General features: G+C 43.9%; 1 protein-coding gene across 3 annotated transcripts in view; it reads right to left on the reverse strand.

The window, feature by feature from the left end:
- The window catches only part of G6PD (glucose-6-phosphate dehydrogenase), a 73,703-nt gene that overhangs the window by 23,259 nt on the left and 38,078 nt on the right, over nt 1-12,366 (reverse strand). For all 3 annotated transcript variants that reach the window (XM_068248396.1, XM_068248398.1, XM_068248397.1), the window contains exons 2-3: nt 9,541-9,677; nt 1,345-1,382 (exon numbers count right to left, since the gene is read on the reverse strand). In XM_068248396.1, the coding sequence (XP_068104497.1) occupies nt 1,345-1,382; nt 9,541-9,677 (175 nt within the window). The remainder of the gene's footprint in view (nt 1-1,344; nt 1,383-9,540; nt 9,678-12,366) is intronic.

Consider the following 12,366-nt stretch of genomic DNA (forward strand, 5'->3'; position numbering starts at 1 on the left):
AAGAACAACTGGAGTGAGAGGACTAAGGAGGCTGCCATATCTATTTCCTATTAAGCAATACTAGTTGCCTGGCAGCCATGTTGATCTATTTGGCAGCAGTAGTGTCTGAATAATAACAGAAGCAAGCATACAGCTAATCCAGTCAGATATGACAACGTCAGAAACACCTGATCTGCTGCATGCTTGTTCCGGGTCTATGGCTAAACAGAGGCAGAGGATCAGCAGGATAACCAGGCAGAGAGTAAGGCCCCATTCATATTACCAAACGCAGATGGCTGTGTGACCAGAACAACGCGTACAAATGCACGCCATCTGCGTTTGTATGCGTTGCATGGCTGATACCCATTCACTGTGCAATGTGAACGGGGACAGGAAATATGGCAGTCTCCATATCCCTCTCGCTTCAGGTGTCAACCTGCTCAACCCTGTTACCATAGAGAAACCATTTAACTAATTTTTGGATCTTAGGGAACCCCCTGCAATCAGCACAAATATATAGTTTGGTTAGTGCCATGTCTGTGCCCATTTGTGCTGCAAAAATTAAGATTTGTGCCACTTTCATTTTGTAGATAATAGCACTTCGTGCCCAGTACTGCCGCCAACAGGCTACACAATGCACCCCATGCCGCACTCCAGGAGGTAGTGCCACCACCTTAATAGGTACAAGATCACAGCTACCCTTTGTGATCGCATTCAGGAGCCCCTGAATGAGTCACGTGGTGTGACGAAACGTGTAGGGCGGAGTCGGAGGTGCGCTGACGTCAGAATAGGAAGCCGGAGAAATGGTAGGATCGTACTGCTCTATGGTATCCGCGGTTGGAGCTGCTACACCGATCTGTAAGTCTGCTTGTTTAAGAGTCTTAATAAATGTTTTGCTGTCACACACGGAGTCTACTCCTTGGCTGGAGATGAGGTTGTGATACGCAGCAATTCAAGACGCACTTCTGGTGAGTGCGATCACAAGGGGGAGCTGTGATCCTGTCCCTAATAAGGTGGCGGCACTACCCCCTGGAGTGCGGCATGGGGTGCATTGTTTAGCCTGTTGGAGGCAGTACTGGGCACTATGTGCATTCTCTGATTATTTTTGCAGGGTGCAGTAATCTTGTGACAAATATCTGGTAAAAGGTGAAGTGACCTAATCCATTGCTGCGATCCCCTGATAGTGTGAGCCTATTGATCCAGTGGAGAGCAGTATATTCCCTCAATCTAGAGAATAGCACTGTTTTCAGAAGTCACCAACAGTGCATGGGCATAAAACAGGTATGTTTGGGTAGAACATAATTACATGTGAGAATACCCCTCTCCACATACACCCAATCCCCAAACCAAAGCACTTGTACTTACCATAATGTCGGATAGATCTTCTTCTTGGCTAAATCACCCTGTAGAACAGAAAAGGACCATCACTACATACTCCAATGTATAAATACTTTTTTCATGCGGCCTCAAAGAGGAACTGTTGCGAAAGTCTTAAAATTTAAAAAACACACACAAATAAGAAGTACACCTTTCCCAGAGTAAAATGAGCCATAAATTACTTTTCTCCTATGTTGCTGTCACTTACAGCAAGTAGTAGAAATCTGTCATTACTGACAGATTTTGGACTAGCCCATCTTCTCATGGGGTTTTCATGGTTTTCTTTATTTTTAAAAGCACTTAGTGAATGGCAGTTGCTCCATCCAACTGCCAAAACAGTGTGTAGCGAGCAGGGAGGCTGGCCAACATCTTTGTATAAATCTTTTTCAGGGAATGTCTTTATAAAGAATGCTGAGAATCCCCCATGGAGAGATGGACTAGCCCAAAATGGCCTGCCAGCTAGTGATCCTCTTTTACATATTTGTAAGGACATCATTTGTACAACCACACCTTGAATACACAACTCAGTTTTGGGCACCAAACCAGAAATCAGGTGCAGATTATTAGATGAACTTGAGCACGCGCCATTGTTCAGCCTACGTAATAGCAGAGAAAGCAAATGGATCACGGCTCATTAGTTCAGAATGATATTTTCATGCTATAAAACAGGAATCAAAACAGGAGACCGGGATCCACGCCAAAAGCAGCCAGCTGGATTATAGGCCTCATCCCTCATGTTCATGCTGAATTATTCACACTGACTTGCAAAGTCCTTCTAGAGTTCAGAAACAGAACATATAAAGGAAATGATAAGCAGGTTTACCAGCAGTCAGTGACGGGCTGTGATTAGGGAACATGTGAGAAGCCAATGTCAGCTAGAGGGATAACCATTGCAGGGAGTGGCAGCGTGTGGGCATCAGAGAGAGAAAGGAGGGATTAAGCCTGGCATTCCCACACGCAGAGGTTACCTCAGGACAATCTGCTGAGTAATACTGACAGAGCTGAATGGCTCGATGAGCTGGAAGAGGGAGGCAGCGCAAAGGATCGAACCACAACATTCCAGCTAAGAGAGACGTATATATCTGATGGCTGAGAGATCACAGACCCCCAGCACTCAGAATCGCTTCCACAGATAGTTTATGGCAACGTTTTTTTATGGGCAGTGTTTTTTTTTTTTTTTTTAAATAACCGTATGTGGTGCTGTGCAATTAAAAATACGTAAAAAAATGAATCATCGACAGGGTCATATGTATAACACCGCCCCCTGCTCAGCGATGTACTTATTAATGGTCATGAAGTAAGTCACTGAGATTCCGGTCGGACTGTTAGACACTGCCTGCGTCGCCCATTGACTTACATTGCTGCATAATCCATGCGGTAGGCACGGATCATGCTGCAGACTTTGCGTGGGGAATGCTGCGGTTTGGATACTTCTGGTGCACCGCATTGAGTGTGCAAGTCTCCATAGACTTGCATTGCCTTTACGGCAGGGGAAGCGCATTGCTGGACGAAGCAGGCCACAGGTGTAAAAAGCAGTTTCTGCTTGTGCAGATGCCAGATGTGGAATACTGCAGTGTAACGTGGTATTCCCCGAAGGCCTGTTTTGGAAGGGCAGTGTGGTCACCGCACGGCTGATGCCAATATCCAGTGTGAAGCCAGCCTCAAGAGATGAATTTAGAGCAGGGCTGTGGAGTCCGTTAAACAAAACTTCGATGCCAATGCCTCAGTTTATGAAACCAACCACTCCAGGTACCCAAAAATTGCTTCAACTCCGACTCCACAGCCCTGATTTACAGGGTGATCTTCAGACTTTCCTTCACAGTATCCATATGGGACCAAGTGGCAGACAGCACATGACCCTATATGAGTGCAGCAGTTTCTCACGTACAACTGTAGTGGGAATTTAGAGCAGTGCAATTTGAAGAGGTTGTGAAGATCACCCACGTACAATAATTTAACTGGCATAGTATTATATGAGGATTTGAAACAACAGTTTATATCTATCTGAATAAATAACTCCTATCTCTACCAAGGAGCTATACACGTACGGGTGACACCAGTGTCCAAGTCCAAATGTAACTGGCTGAACTCCAGCAGTTTGTTTGTTTGTTTTTTCTCCACCCTAAAACTATTGTCAAAATGCTGCTTAAACACACACCTTGTGTTAAAGGGCAACTGAAGAGGGATATAAAGATTGCCATATTTATTTCCTTTTAAAGAGACTCCGTAACAAAAATTGCATCCTGTTTTTTATCATCCTACAAGTTCCAAAAGCTATTCTAATGTGTTCTGGCTTACTGCAGCACTTTGTACTATCACTGTCTCTGTAATAAATCAATGTATCTTTCCCCTGTCAGACTTGTCAGCCTGTGTCTGGAAGGCTGCCAAGTTCTTCAGTGTTGTGGTTCTGCTATGAACTTCCCCTTCCAGGCCCCTCTCTGCACACTGCCTGTGTGTTATTTAGGATTAGAGCAGCTTCTCTCTTCTCTTTTACAAGCTGGATAAATCGTCCTCTGAGCTGGCTGGGCTTTCACATAGTGAGGAATTACATACAGGCAGAGCTGTTTGCAGGAAGGAAAGAGCAGCATGAAACTTCAGTGCATGAGAGATGCAGGGGGAAAGAAACACACAAATGATCTCTTGAGATTCAAAAGGAAGGCTGTATACAGCCTGCTTGTGTATGGATGTATTTTATATGTGTGGACATACTGTACATCAACCTACTTCCTGTTTTGGTGGCCATTTTGTTTGTTTATAAACAAACTTTTTAAAACTGTTTTTAACCACTTTTAATGCGGCGAGGAGCGGCGAAATTGTGACAGAGGGTAATAGGAGATGTCCCCTAACGCACTGGTATGTTTACTTTTGTGTGATTTTAACAATGCAGATTCTCTTTAAGCAATACCAGTTGCCTGGCAGCCCTGCTGAACTATTTGGCCTTTGTTTTGTACTATATACAGCACTAAAAAAAATGTTGGTGCTGTACACACAAAAAAAAATTGAAACCTGCCTGCCATAATAATATTTTGGCTGCTGGAAAAAAAAAATAATCAAAAAACATGATCTGCATTGTTCTAAAAATGAGAAATTCAAAAAAGTATCCAAGGCAAAGGATGAGTGTGACGAGCAGCAAACAGGCATTTATCAAACAGAGTAGAGTTATAATGGTGGCCTCTGTGTTCCTCTCACTTAAAGTGGAGCTGAACTCTTGCACAGGACAGAACAAAAAAACTAGAAAAATGCACCATGTATGTATTTAGAGAGTTTAGCCCGTCTTATTCCCCCCTCGTCTGAATAATCACAAGTGTAATTTGCACCCTCCGCTGTGTCAGCTGGCTGCCTTGGCAGAGCAGCTATTTTGTAAACACAGGATGTTAACCCTATGTCTGCTTCCATGAAAGCAGGAAGTGGACACTGCAGATTTACTCCAGGATTTTTAGGTCAGCTGTAACAAAGAAATGTTTTCCTTAAAAAGGTTATTATGCGGTTTCTTTTCTTTTAGAGCAGAGAGGAAGTTCTGAGTTCTTGTCCGATTGAAGGACGTTCTGCAGGAACCTTGCACCAGGATTACACTAGATGATAGTTTCAGCATAGGGCATTGAGCACAGGGCACTCCCAGTAAACGATGTGTTTGCAGAATATTAAGAGGTTTTGCAACCATCCACTTAGTTTCCTCATGGCGATTAAGTAAGGGCTATTCTTCCTCTGTTGTGTTGGACAATAGGCACACAAAGTGACACAATTCACTTGTACAACAAGTAGCAATATGTACAGTGATGTGGACATGCAGTTGCAGATATTTCATTTCCCTGCAAGCTGTGCTAAAACCTGCCAACCCACCAACACGTCTGACATCAGTAAATAGATAACAGAGCAGTACTTTTCAGCAGTTCCTGAAATTCTGGGTGGCATAACTAAATTCTGAATTGAACCAAACCAATACAGACGATCTGCCACTTAAAATGGAACATAAAGGAAACACAAAACAAAAAACAAAAACAAAACACTTACCTTGGGCATCTACCCCGCTGCCACTTTGTACCATCACTGACCTGTGCTCCAGTCCCGCACAATGCCCATCTTTAGGCCAGGTGACTTAGCAAGTCAATGGCCACTACACATGCGCAACCCCAGCAAGTGCAGTAGACATGTTCCCGTACTGCGCTTGCGCAGAGCACACAGACCAGAGCTGAGCATTCAGAAGAAAGAAGAGCGCTGCTGGTGACAGGAAACTCACATAGTGACGACGCGGGCACAGAATGGCTGCAGGGGGCTGGTAGAAGCCCCAAGATAAATGTCAACCCCCCCCCCCCCCCCCCCCCCAATTTACTTTAGGTTCCCTTTAGGCTACATACAGGCGATAGATTACGGATGTCTGAAAATTGATAGTTTCAGAAAACATTTTACAATAGTTTGGTTTCGCTTTCACCCCCCCCCCCACACACACACACACTTGGGGGGACAGTGGCTGGGATCAGTCGGCATATTGAACAGTTACCCCCGCGCACCTGATCGTGCCCTTGTGGCCAACATTTTCTGCATTCCCGATTTTGAACAAAAATTGATCAATTGAGTGGCCATGTTGCTGTATCAATTCTCTGATCCAATAAGATTATCGGATCACAAAATCGAAACCCCAAGGATGAGGGCAATTTCAGTATCATGTGGTATATCTTATAGTACACATTCTTTCAAGCAAATAAAGTAACATATTTCAGTGAGTTAATCAGTGACAGCATAACAAGTAGCTTTGTTGCTGGCTATATACTGGAAAGGGATCACAGCAGTGAGGAGAGCCATGGATGAATTGAGAACGGATTAGTTTTGTGCATCAGGATGTGTGCGATTTCAGCTTCATACAGAAAAAAAAAAAGAAAAAAAAAAAAAAAAAAAAAAAAAAACAGTGACAGATCATAAGGGCTGCAGGTGATCTATTATCCAGCACTGTAATGCAGGCTATAGGCTCACAATAGCAGTGTGGCACAACAGGACTTTCCCTCTATAGGCAAGAATGCAGAATTACTGAGGTTGTGGAAGGTTCTGTCTCTCTGTAGGACGCATGTGACCTCCCATGGTAGTTGAAACATTTTCCCAGCCAACAACCTTCAGTGAATTTGCACGGCATACAGCATTACTAATATAAAGCTTATTTAAGTACCCACCCCGCTCACAATTCATCCATTCCCCCTGCAGCTCTGACTGTGTCTGTGCACTACAAGCATTAGCAGTCTTGACAGCTGTGAGCACTAGAAACAGGTCCTCCTCCTAGCAGCACATCCCCAGGGACAGATTACACTCCAATACATCTTCTCTAGTCTAGTGTCACAACACCCTATTTTCTAGCAATGGGAAGTATAACTTAAAATGGAACTGTAGTGAAAATATCACTGAATAAAATTTCTTTTTTTATATTTATAGATTTAGTCAGTGTTTGGCCATTGTAAAATCTTTCCTCTCAGTTTTACATTCTGAAATGTATTACTGGTGGTGACATAATTTTGCCAGGTGATCTGTATGGAATGTTTGTTACTGAGAGTTCTGTGCACAGGGGGAGATATTGCTTGCTTGGCAGTTGTAAAAAAACAGTTATTTCCCACAATGCAACAAGGTTCAGTCAGGCCATCACATTGTGGGAAGATTTCACCACAATATCAGCCATACAGAGAGAGCCTGATCTATTCAAGAAAAAAGGTAAAGATTTCTCATGAGAATGGTTGTATCAGCTACTGATTAGAATAAAGTTCAATCCTTGGTTTAAGTTCCTCCTTAAAGGATACCTGAGGTGACATGTGACATGAAGACAGACATGTATATATACAGTGCCTAGCACACAAATAACTATGCTGTGTTCCATCTTTATTTCTCTGCCTGAACGTTTAATATCAGGTTCTGGTTGAACTCGATGGACGTATGTCTTTTTTCAACCCAAATAACTACCGTATGTAAGGTATGTAAGTGGCTGATTCAGGTCAGGAAGTAACTACAGTGTGACCCTCACCGATAAGAAAATCCAACTATAAAACACTTTACTAGCAGATAATGGCTTCTGAGAGCAGGACTGAGAAAAAGGGTCAATAGTTCATAGATTATAGCTCTGGCATACTTCAATGAATGGGTCATTGAGCAAAAACAGTAAAAACTTAAAAAGTAGATTTAAACATAAATTAAAAAACTGAAATATATCTTAAAAAGTAATTTTTCTTATTTTCGCCTCAGATGGCCTTTAAGCTTTGCACACACCAAAATACCATTGGCAAATGTGATCATTAGGATGACCGTTTTAGCAACAAGCGCTGTACAGACACACTGTTTGGCTGTAGCTGAGCATCATGTACTTTGAGGGAAAGGGAACAATGGGCTGCAAATGAACAAGCAGAGTCCTGTGGTTGTCATAAGGAATGGTGTCAAGCTAGCATAGCTCACACTGACTTGGCCAAGAGATCATGGCTATAAACTCAGAGGGTGAGCCCCTAAGCTGTAGCACCATACAGATTGAGCAGGAAGGAACTTTTAGGGGACAGGTGTATATTGTAAAGTGGGCAGGACCCACTTCTTCACGTTGCACTCCCGTCCATGTAAGAGCCTGGCCACACTACACAGGCACAATGACTGCCTGTACAGTAACATGGAGCCACTCATGCAGAGGAGAAAGCCGTGCACAAGCATCTCTGTGCCATTTCACAGGCCATCCTCGCACTGCACAGTGTGGCTGCACTTTACACAGGAGGGCGGCTGTGCACACACATTCACCAAACTCTTGCCAACTATGCTCAGAGGGTCCCAGCGCTTAACTCGGTGGGGTGAAGTAGGATGGGGAAAGTTTCCCTCTACTGAGGTGAGAATATATATCTTTTGCAAAACAAATTTTCACAGGTACACTAAAGGCCCATACACACGTCGGATTTCCGCGGACGGGTCGTTTGCACGCCCCATCGTTCCGTCGTTCGCCCGCTAAATCGGGCGTGTGTACAGGCTGTCGTTCGCTTGATAAGGGTGAGTTTGAGCAATCCGTCGGGCGGATCGCTCAAACTCACCCTTATCAAGCGAACGACAGCCTGTACACACGCCCGATTTAGCGGGCAAACGACGGAGCGTGCAAACGACCCGTCGTTCGCGGAAATTCGGCGTGTGTATGGGCCTTAAGTTGGGAACATGGATATGAACAATACTCCTAACAGACTGTGGTATGGGCATGTCCAGGTTTTCTAGAAGTTAATTGATTAATCCAGGTGTGGAAAAGGAATAACAAGACTCCACCCTCTGCCTTAGTTTACACTCTAGTCTACAGCAAGTTGGGTAGTTTCTAGACAGTCCATACTCCACAGATCCTACGCTTGTATAGAAGAGTCATTTCAGCTGGTCAGTATTGAAAATCCATAGCTGGCTGAACACTGAAATGGAGTCTTGCAGAACGCCTATGCACAGTATGCTTGTAACAATCTGCATTAAAAGCTCCCAGTCTGGGGAAATGCCACACTTCCTGAAGGCTGTGAAGAATAGACAAGGAGAAATCTTGACAGATTTGACTGAAGTCCTGTTTTAAGACCTCGTCCAACAGCAGCCAGTGTCTGTGCTGAATGACTGCTGAGAGAATATAAATTACAGGTTAGACCTCCAGGAAAACAAAAGGTTTGCACTGACAGTCTCGTCTGGTGCGTTCCGGCCATAAATTTGCATTGATTTGAAATACAGGCGCTGAGCTGTGCTGCCAGTCAGGAAGCACAATGTGAATATGCAATAATTACAGAGCCGAGTCACAGACCAGCATAGTCTTTTACAATGATATATTACATATGTGAAGTATTGAATTGTGGGTGAGGAGAAGGCTACTGGGAGTTATACTTAACTGGGGCTGGAGGAAGCCCCAAGTATAAAACCTGAGACTTCTTTGGTCCTAGGTTTCCTTTAAATAAATAAGGCCAGGGTGTTTGCTAGAGGGATTGATACTAGTATTAAAACTCAAATACTTTATAAAATTAGAAGACCAGATTCTTTGGAGAAGTCTGAAGACTGAACCGTGCATGCGCAGGACTCTTACGCTCGCCGGATGACCAGGAGGAAGCTGGGGGACCTCGCGGGCTACGGGGGGACTGGGGGAAGCCCCAGGTAAGTCCATTTGATTATAAAAAGTCGTCTGGCATAGTACAGAAGATGTAATATCACAGCAGAAGGTAAGTGACTCACCGAAGCACCAACCACAATGAAGATGTGTGTCTGCGACTGATGGAAGTCCTCTTCACTGTACAGCTCCTCCCTCATTATACCACACACCTCCGACCTGCTCAGGTGCACATGCTCCTGGGCCGCAGTCATCTTTCGCTCTGTAAGAAATAGAGAAGTTATACATATACATACAAGACACAGAACATTTATATTGCACTTTTCTCCTGGCGGACTCAAAGCGCCATACATAGTCCTGATGAAATAGACGGAGGACCTCTGTGAAACGTTGTCTGTGAATAAAAGCGATTTACTTTACCTATGATTCTGCGCTGTCCATAGTATATGTTATATGCTGCCAGCAACCTAGCGGCAGTGCAGCATTCTTATTCAGCAGCTATCGCTCCCTGCGGTTCTACAACTTCCACACTGTGCTAGTGACCACTGAGTAGAGCATACTGCTCCCCATTGGGGCCTCCTTGCAAGCCTGGAATACATGCTGGGGATACCATCACCGCCGCTACCAGAGGGAAGCACGTCCACCTCCACCGCTGAAGCCTGAGGGCCTGGTCCCCGGCTACCAAGTGGGACAAATGCTACTACAGGCTGTTATCCAAACACAGCCACATCTTAAGGAGGCGAGACCTGTCCTGGATAGGGCCCTACACCATATCTACACAATAGCTGAGAGCGCTTTTTTCTTTTCTTATCTTTATACATGGGACACTCAGAGCTCGTTAGTCCTGACACTGGCATGACTGATTCACTTTTAGTGGAAGTACTGTCCCCAATCAGCCAGGATGTGGACACCAACAATATTGGTGAGAAAATCCAACTATAGCAGCCTGCGGAAAAAGCAGCAGCACATCTGGTTTACTGATGTACTGTGCAAGCTCTTAGGCCTTATTCACCATGTATTATGCATTTTGCATACACAGTCATATGTGCTTTTGCAGCCGCATACAACACAGCAGATACAAAATTGTGTGAGTTATCCAGTAAGATACGGCCCCAAGAAGAAGATACGGCATGCTGTCAGTTTTCTTTCAGTGCAAAAGCAAATACATACACATCAGAAGTGAATGAGCCCATTGATATACAAAGCAAATCACCAGAGCTGATCTTCTGCCTCTCCTATTCTAGCTATGGACCCTAAACAAGCATGCAGATCAGCTATCCCTGCTTGCTTCAGGTGTGCGAGTCACATTTCTGTAGCCAAAGATCAGCACAGCAGTCAGGCAACTGGTATTGGTTAAAAGGAAATATGGCAGCCTCTCTATATACAGTAGCTCTCTGTTAAGGTTCACTTTAAAATCACCCCTTTTTCATGTTTAACAGTTTCTTATTTGTCAGGAGGGCTTCTGACAGGGATCACATTCACCACTTGGTCTCATTCGCCTGTCACGACTTCTACCAACTACAGCGGCCATCAGCAGCTTTGTGGAGAAAAGTACTGGCTGTTATGCTGGGCATACACGGCATGATAGTTATCAATCGAGCCGCTGATGGCTCCATTGATAATATTCAACCTGTCCGATCACCGCGACGGATCAACTCTGTGCTCGATCCCCGGGGGCAGGCAATGGAAGAAACGAGCGGCTGATAAGGAACTGTCCGCGGGGACGAGCGGGAATCTATCCACGCCGGCATCGAGCCAGCGGCTTGATTCCGGTGCATAAACGTGCCGTGTATGCCCAGAATTCTACACCATACAATTTTCTGTTAGATTCTTCTGTTAGATTTTCTGTTAGAATGCATAATTAGATTATTTTCTGTAGAGAATTGTCATTATCTCTGGTGCATTGTCTTCTGTTTATCTCCTGCTGAGTATAACAATGGCTAATTGCTCGGCAGATAGATGTAAGATAGATAAAGTTCAACATGTTGAAATGTATCTGGCAGGTAAATCTAACAGAAAATTGTATGGTGTAATCCCAGTATTAAGCCTAAAATACACGGGTCGACCGGCGGCTCGATTAGCCGCCGGATCAACCCCAGCCACGCCCCCGAGGATCGATTACCGCTCGTCCCCACCGGCGCTTTCTTATCAGCGCTCGATTCCCTGCCATTGTTCGCCGGCGGGGATCGGGCGGGGATCGAGCGGCTTGATCGGGCCAGCTGAATATTATCAGCTGGTCGATACACGGTACAGAAACGTACCGTGTATCCCCAGCATTAGAAATAGGCAGAAGAGATAGGTGAAGAAGGGAGATCCCTAGTCCAATTAGCAGCCGTGCAGACAGATAAGCTGTCAGACATTAAAAAAAAAAAAAAAGCAATTTCTGGATATATACACATATATATATATATATATATATATATACATACATATATATATATATATATATATATATATATATATATATATATATATATATATATATATATACATATATATATATACATATATATATATACATATATATATATACATATATATATATACATATATATACATACATACATACATACATACATACATACATACATACATACATACATACATACATACATACATACATACATACATACATACATATATATATATAGATAGATAGATATATAATAAGGATCTTCTTCTGCTCATATGAAAGCAATGACTGTGGGTGGAGCACAGGGGTGTCAACAAAAAATTGTGACCAAGTCGCAGGCCAACCTCATTGTCTAGGGGTCCTCCTCCCTCCCTTATAAAGTTCCCTGTTGTCTAATGCTTTCCCGCCTCACTCCCCCATATGGCTTCCCTGGTGGTCTAGAGCGGACCAATCATACTGCAAAGTGGGGAAACTACGTGTGGGTAAAATGTGATGGCTCTGTGGACCATTTTTGGCCTGCGGCTCAAAGTTTGACATG

The sequence above is a fragment of the Hyperolius riggenbachi genome, chromosome 8, assembly GCF_040937935.1.
Source record: "Hyperolius riggenbachi isolate aHypRig1 chromosome 8, aHypRig1.pri, whole genome shotgun sequence".
Lineage (NCBI taxonomy): Eukaryota > Metazoa > Chordata > Amphibia > Anura > Hyperoliidae > Hyperolius > Hyperolius riggenbachi.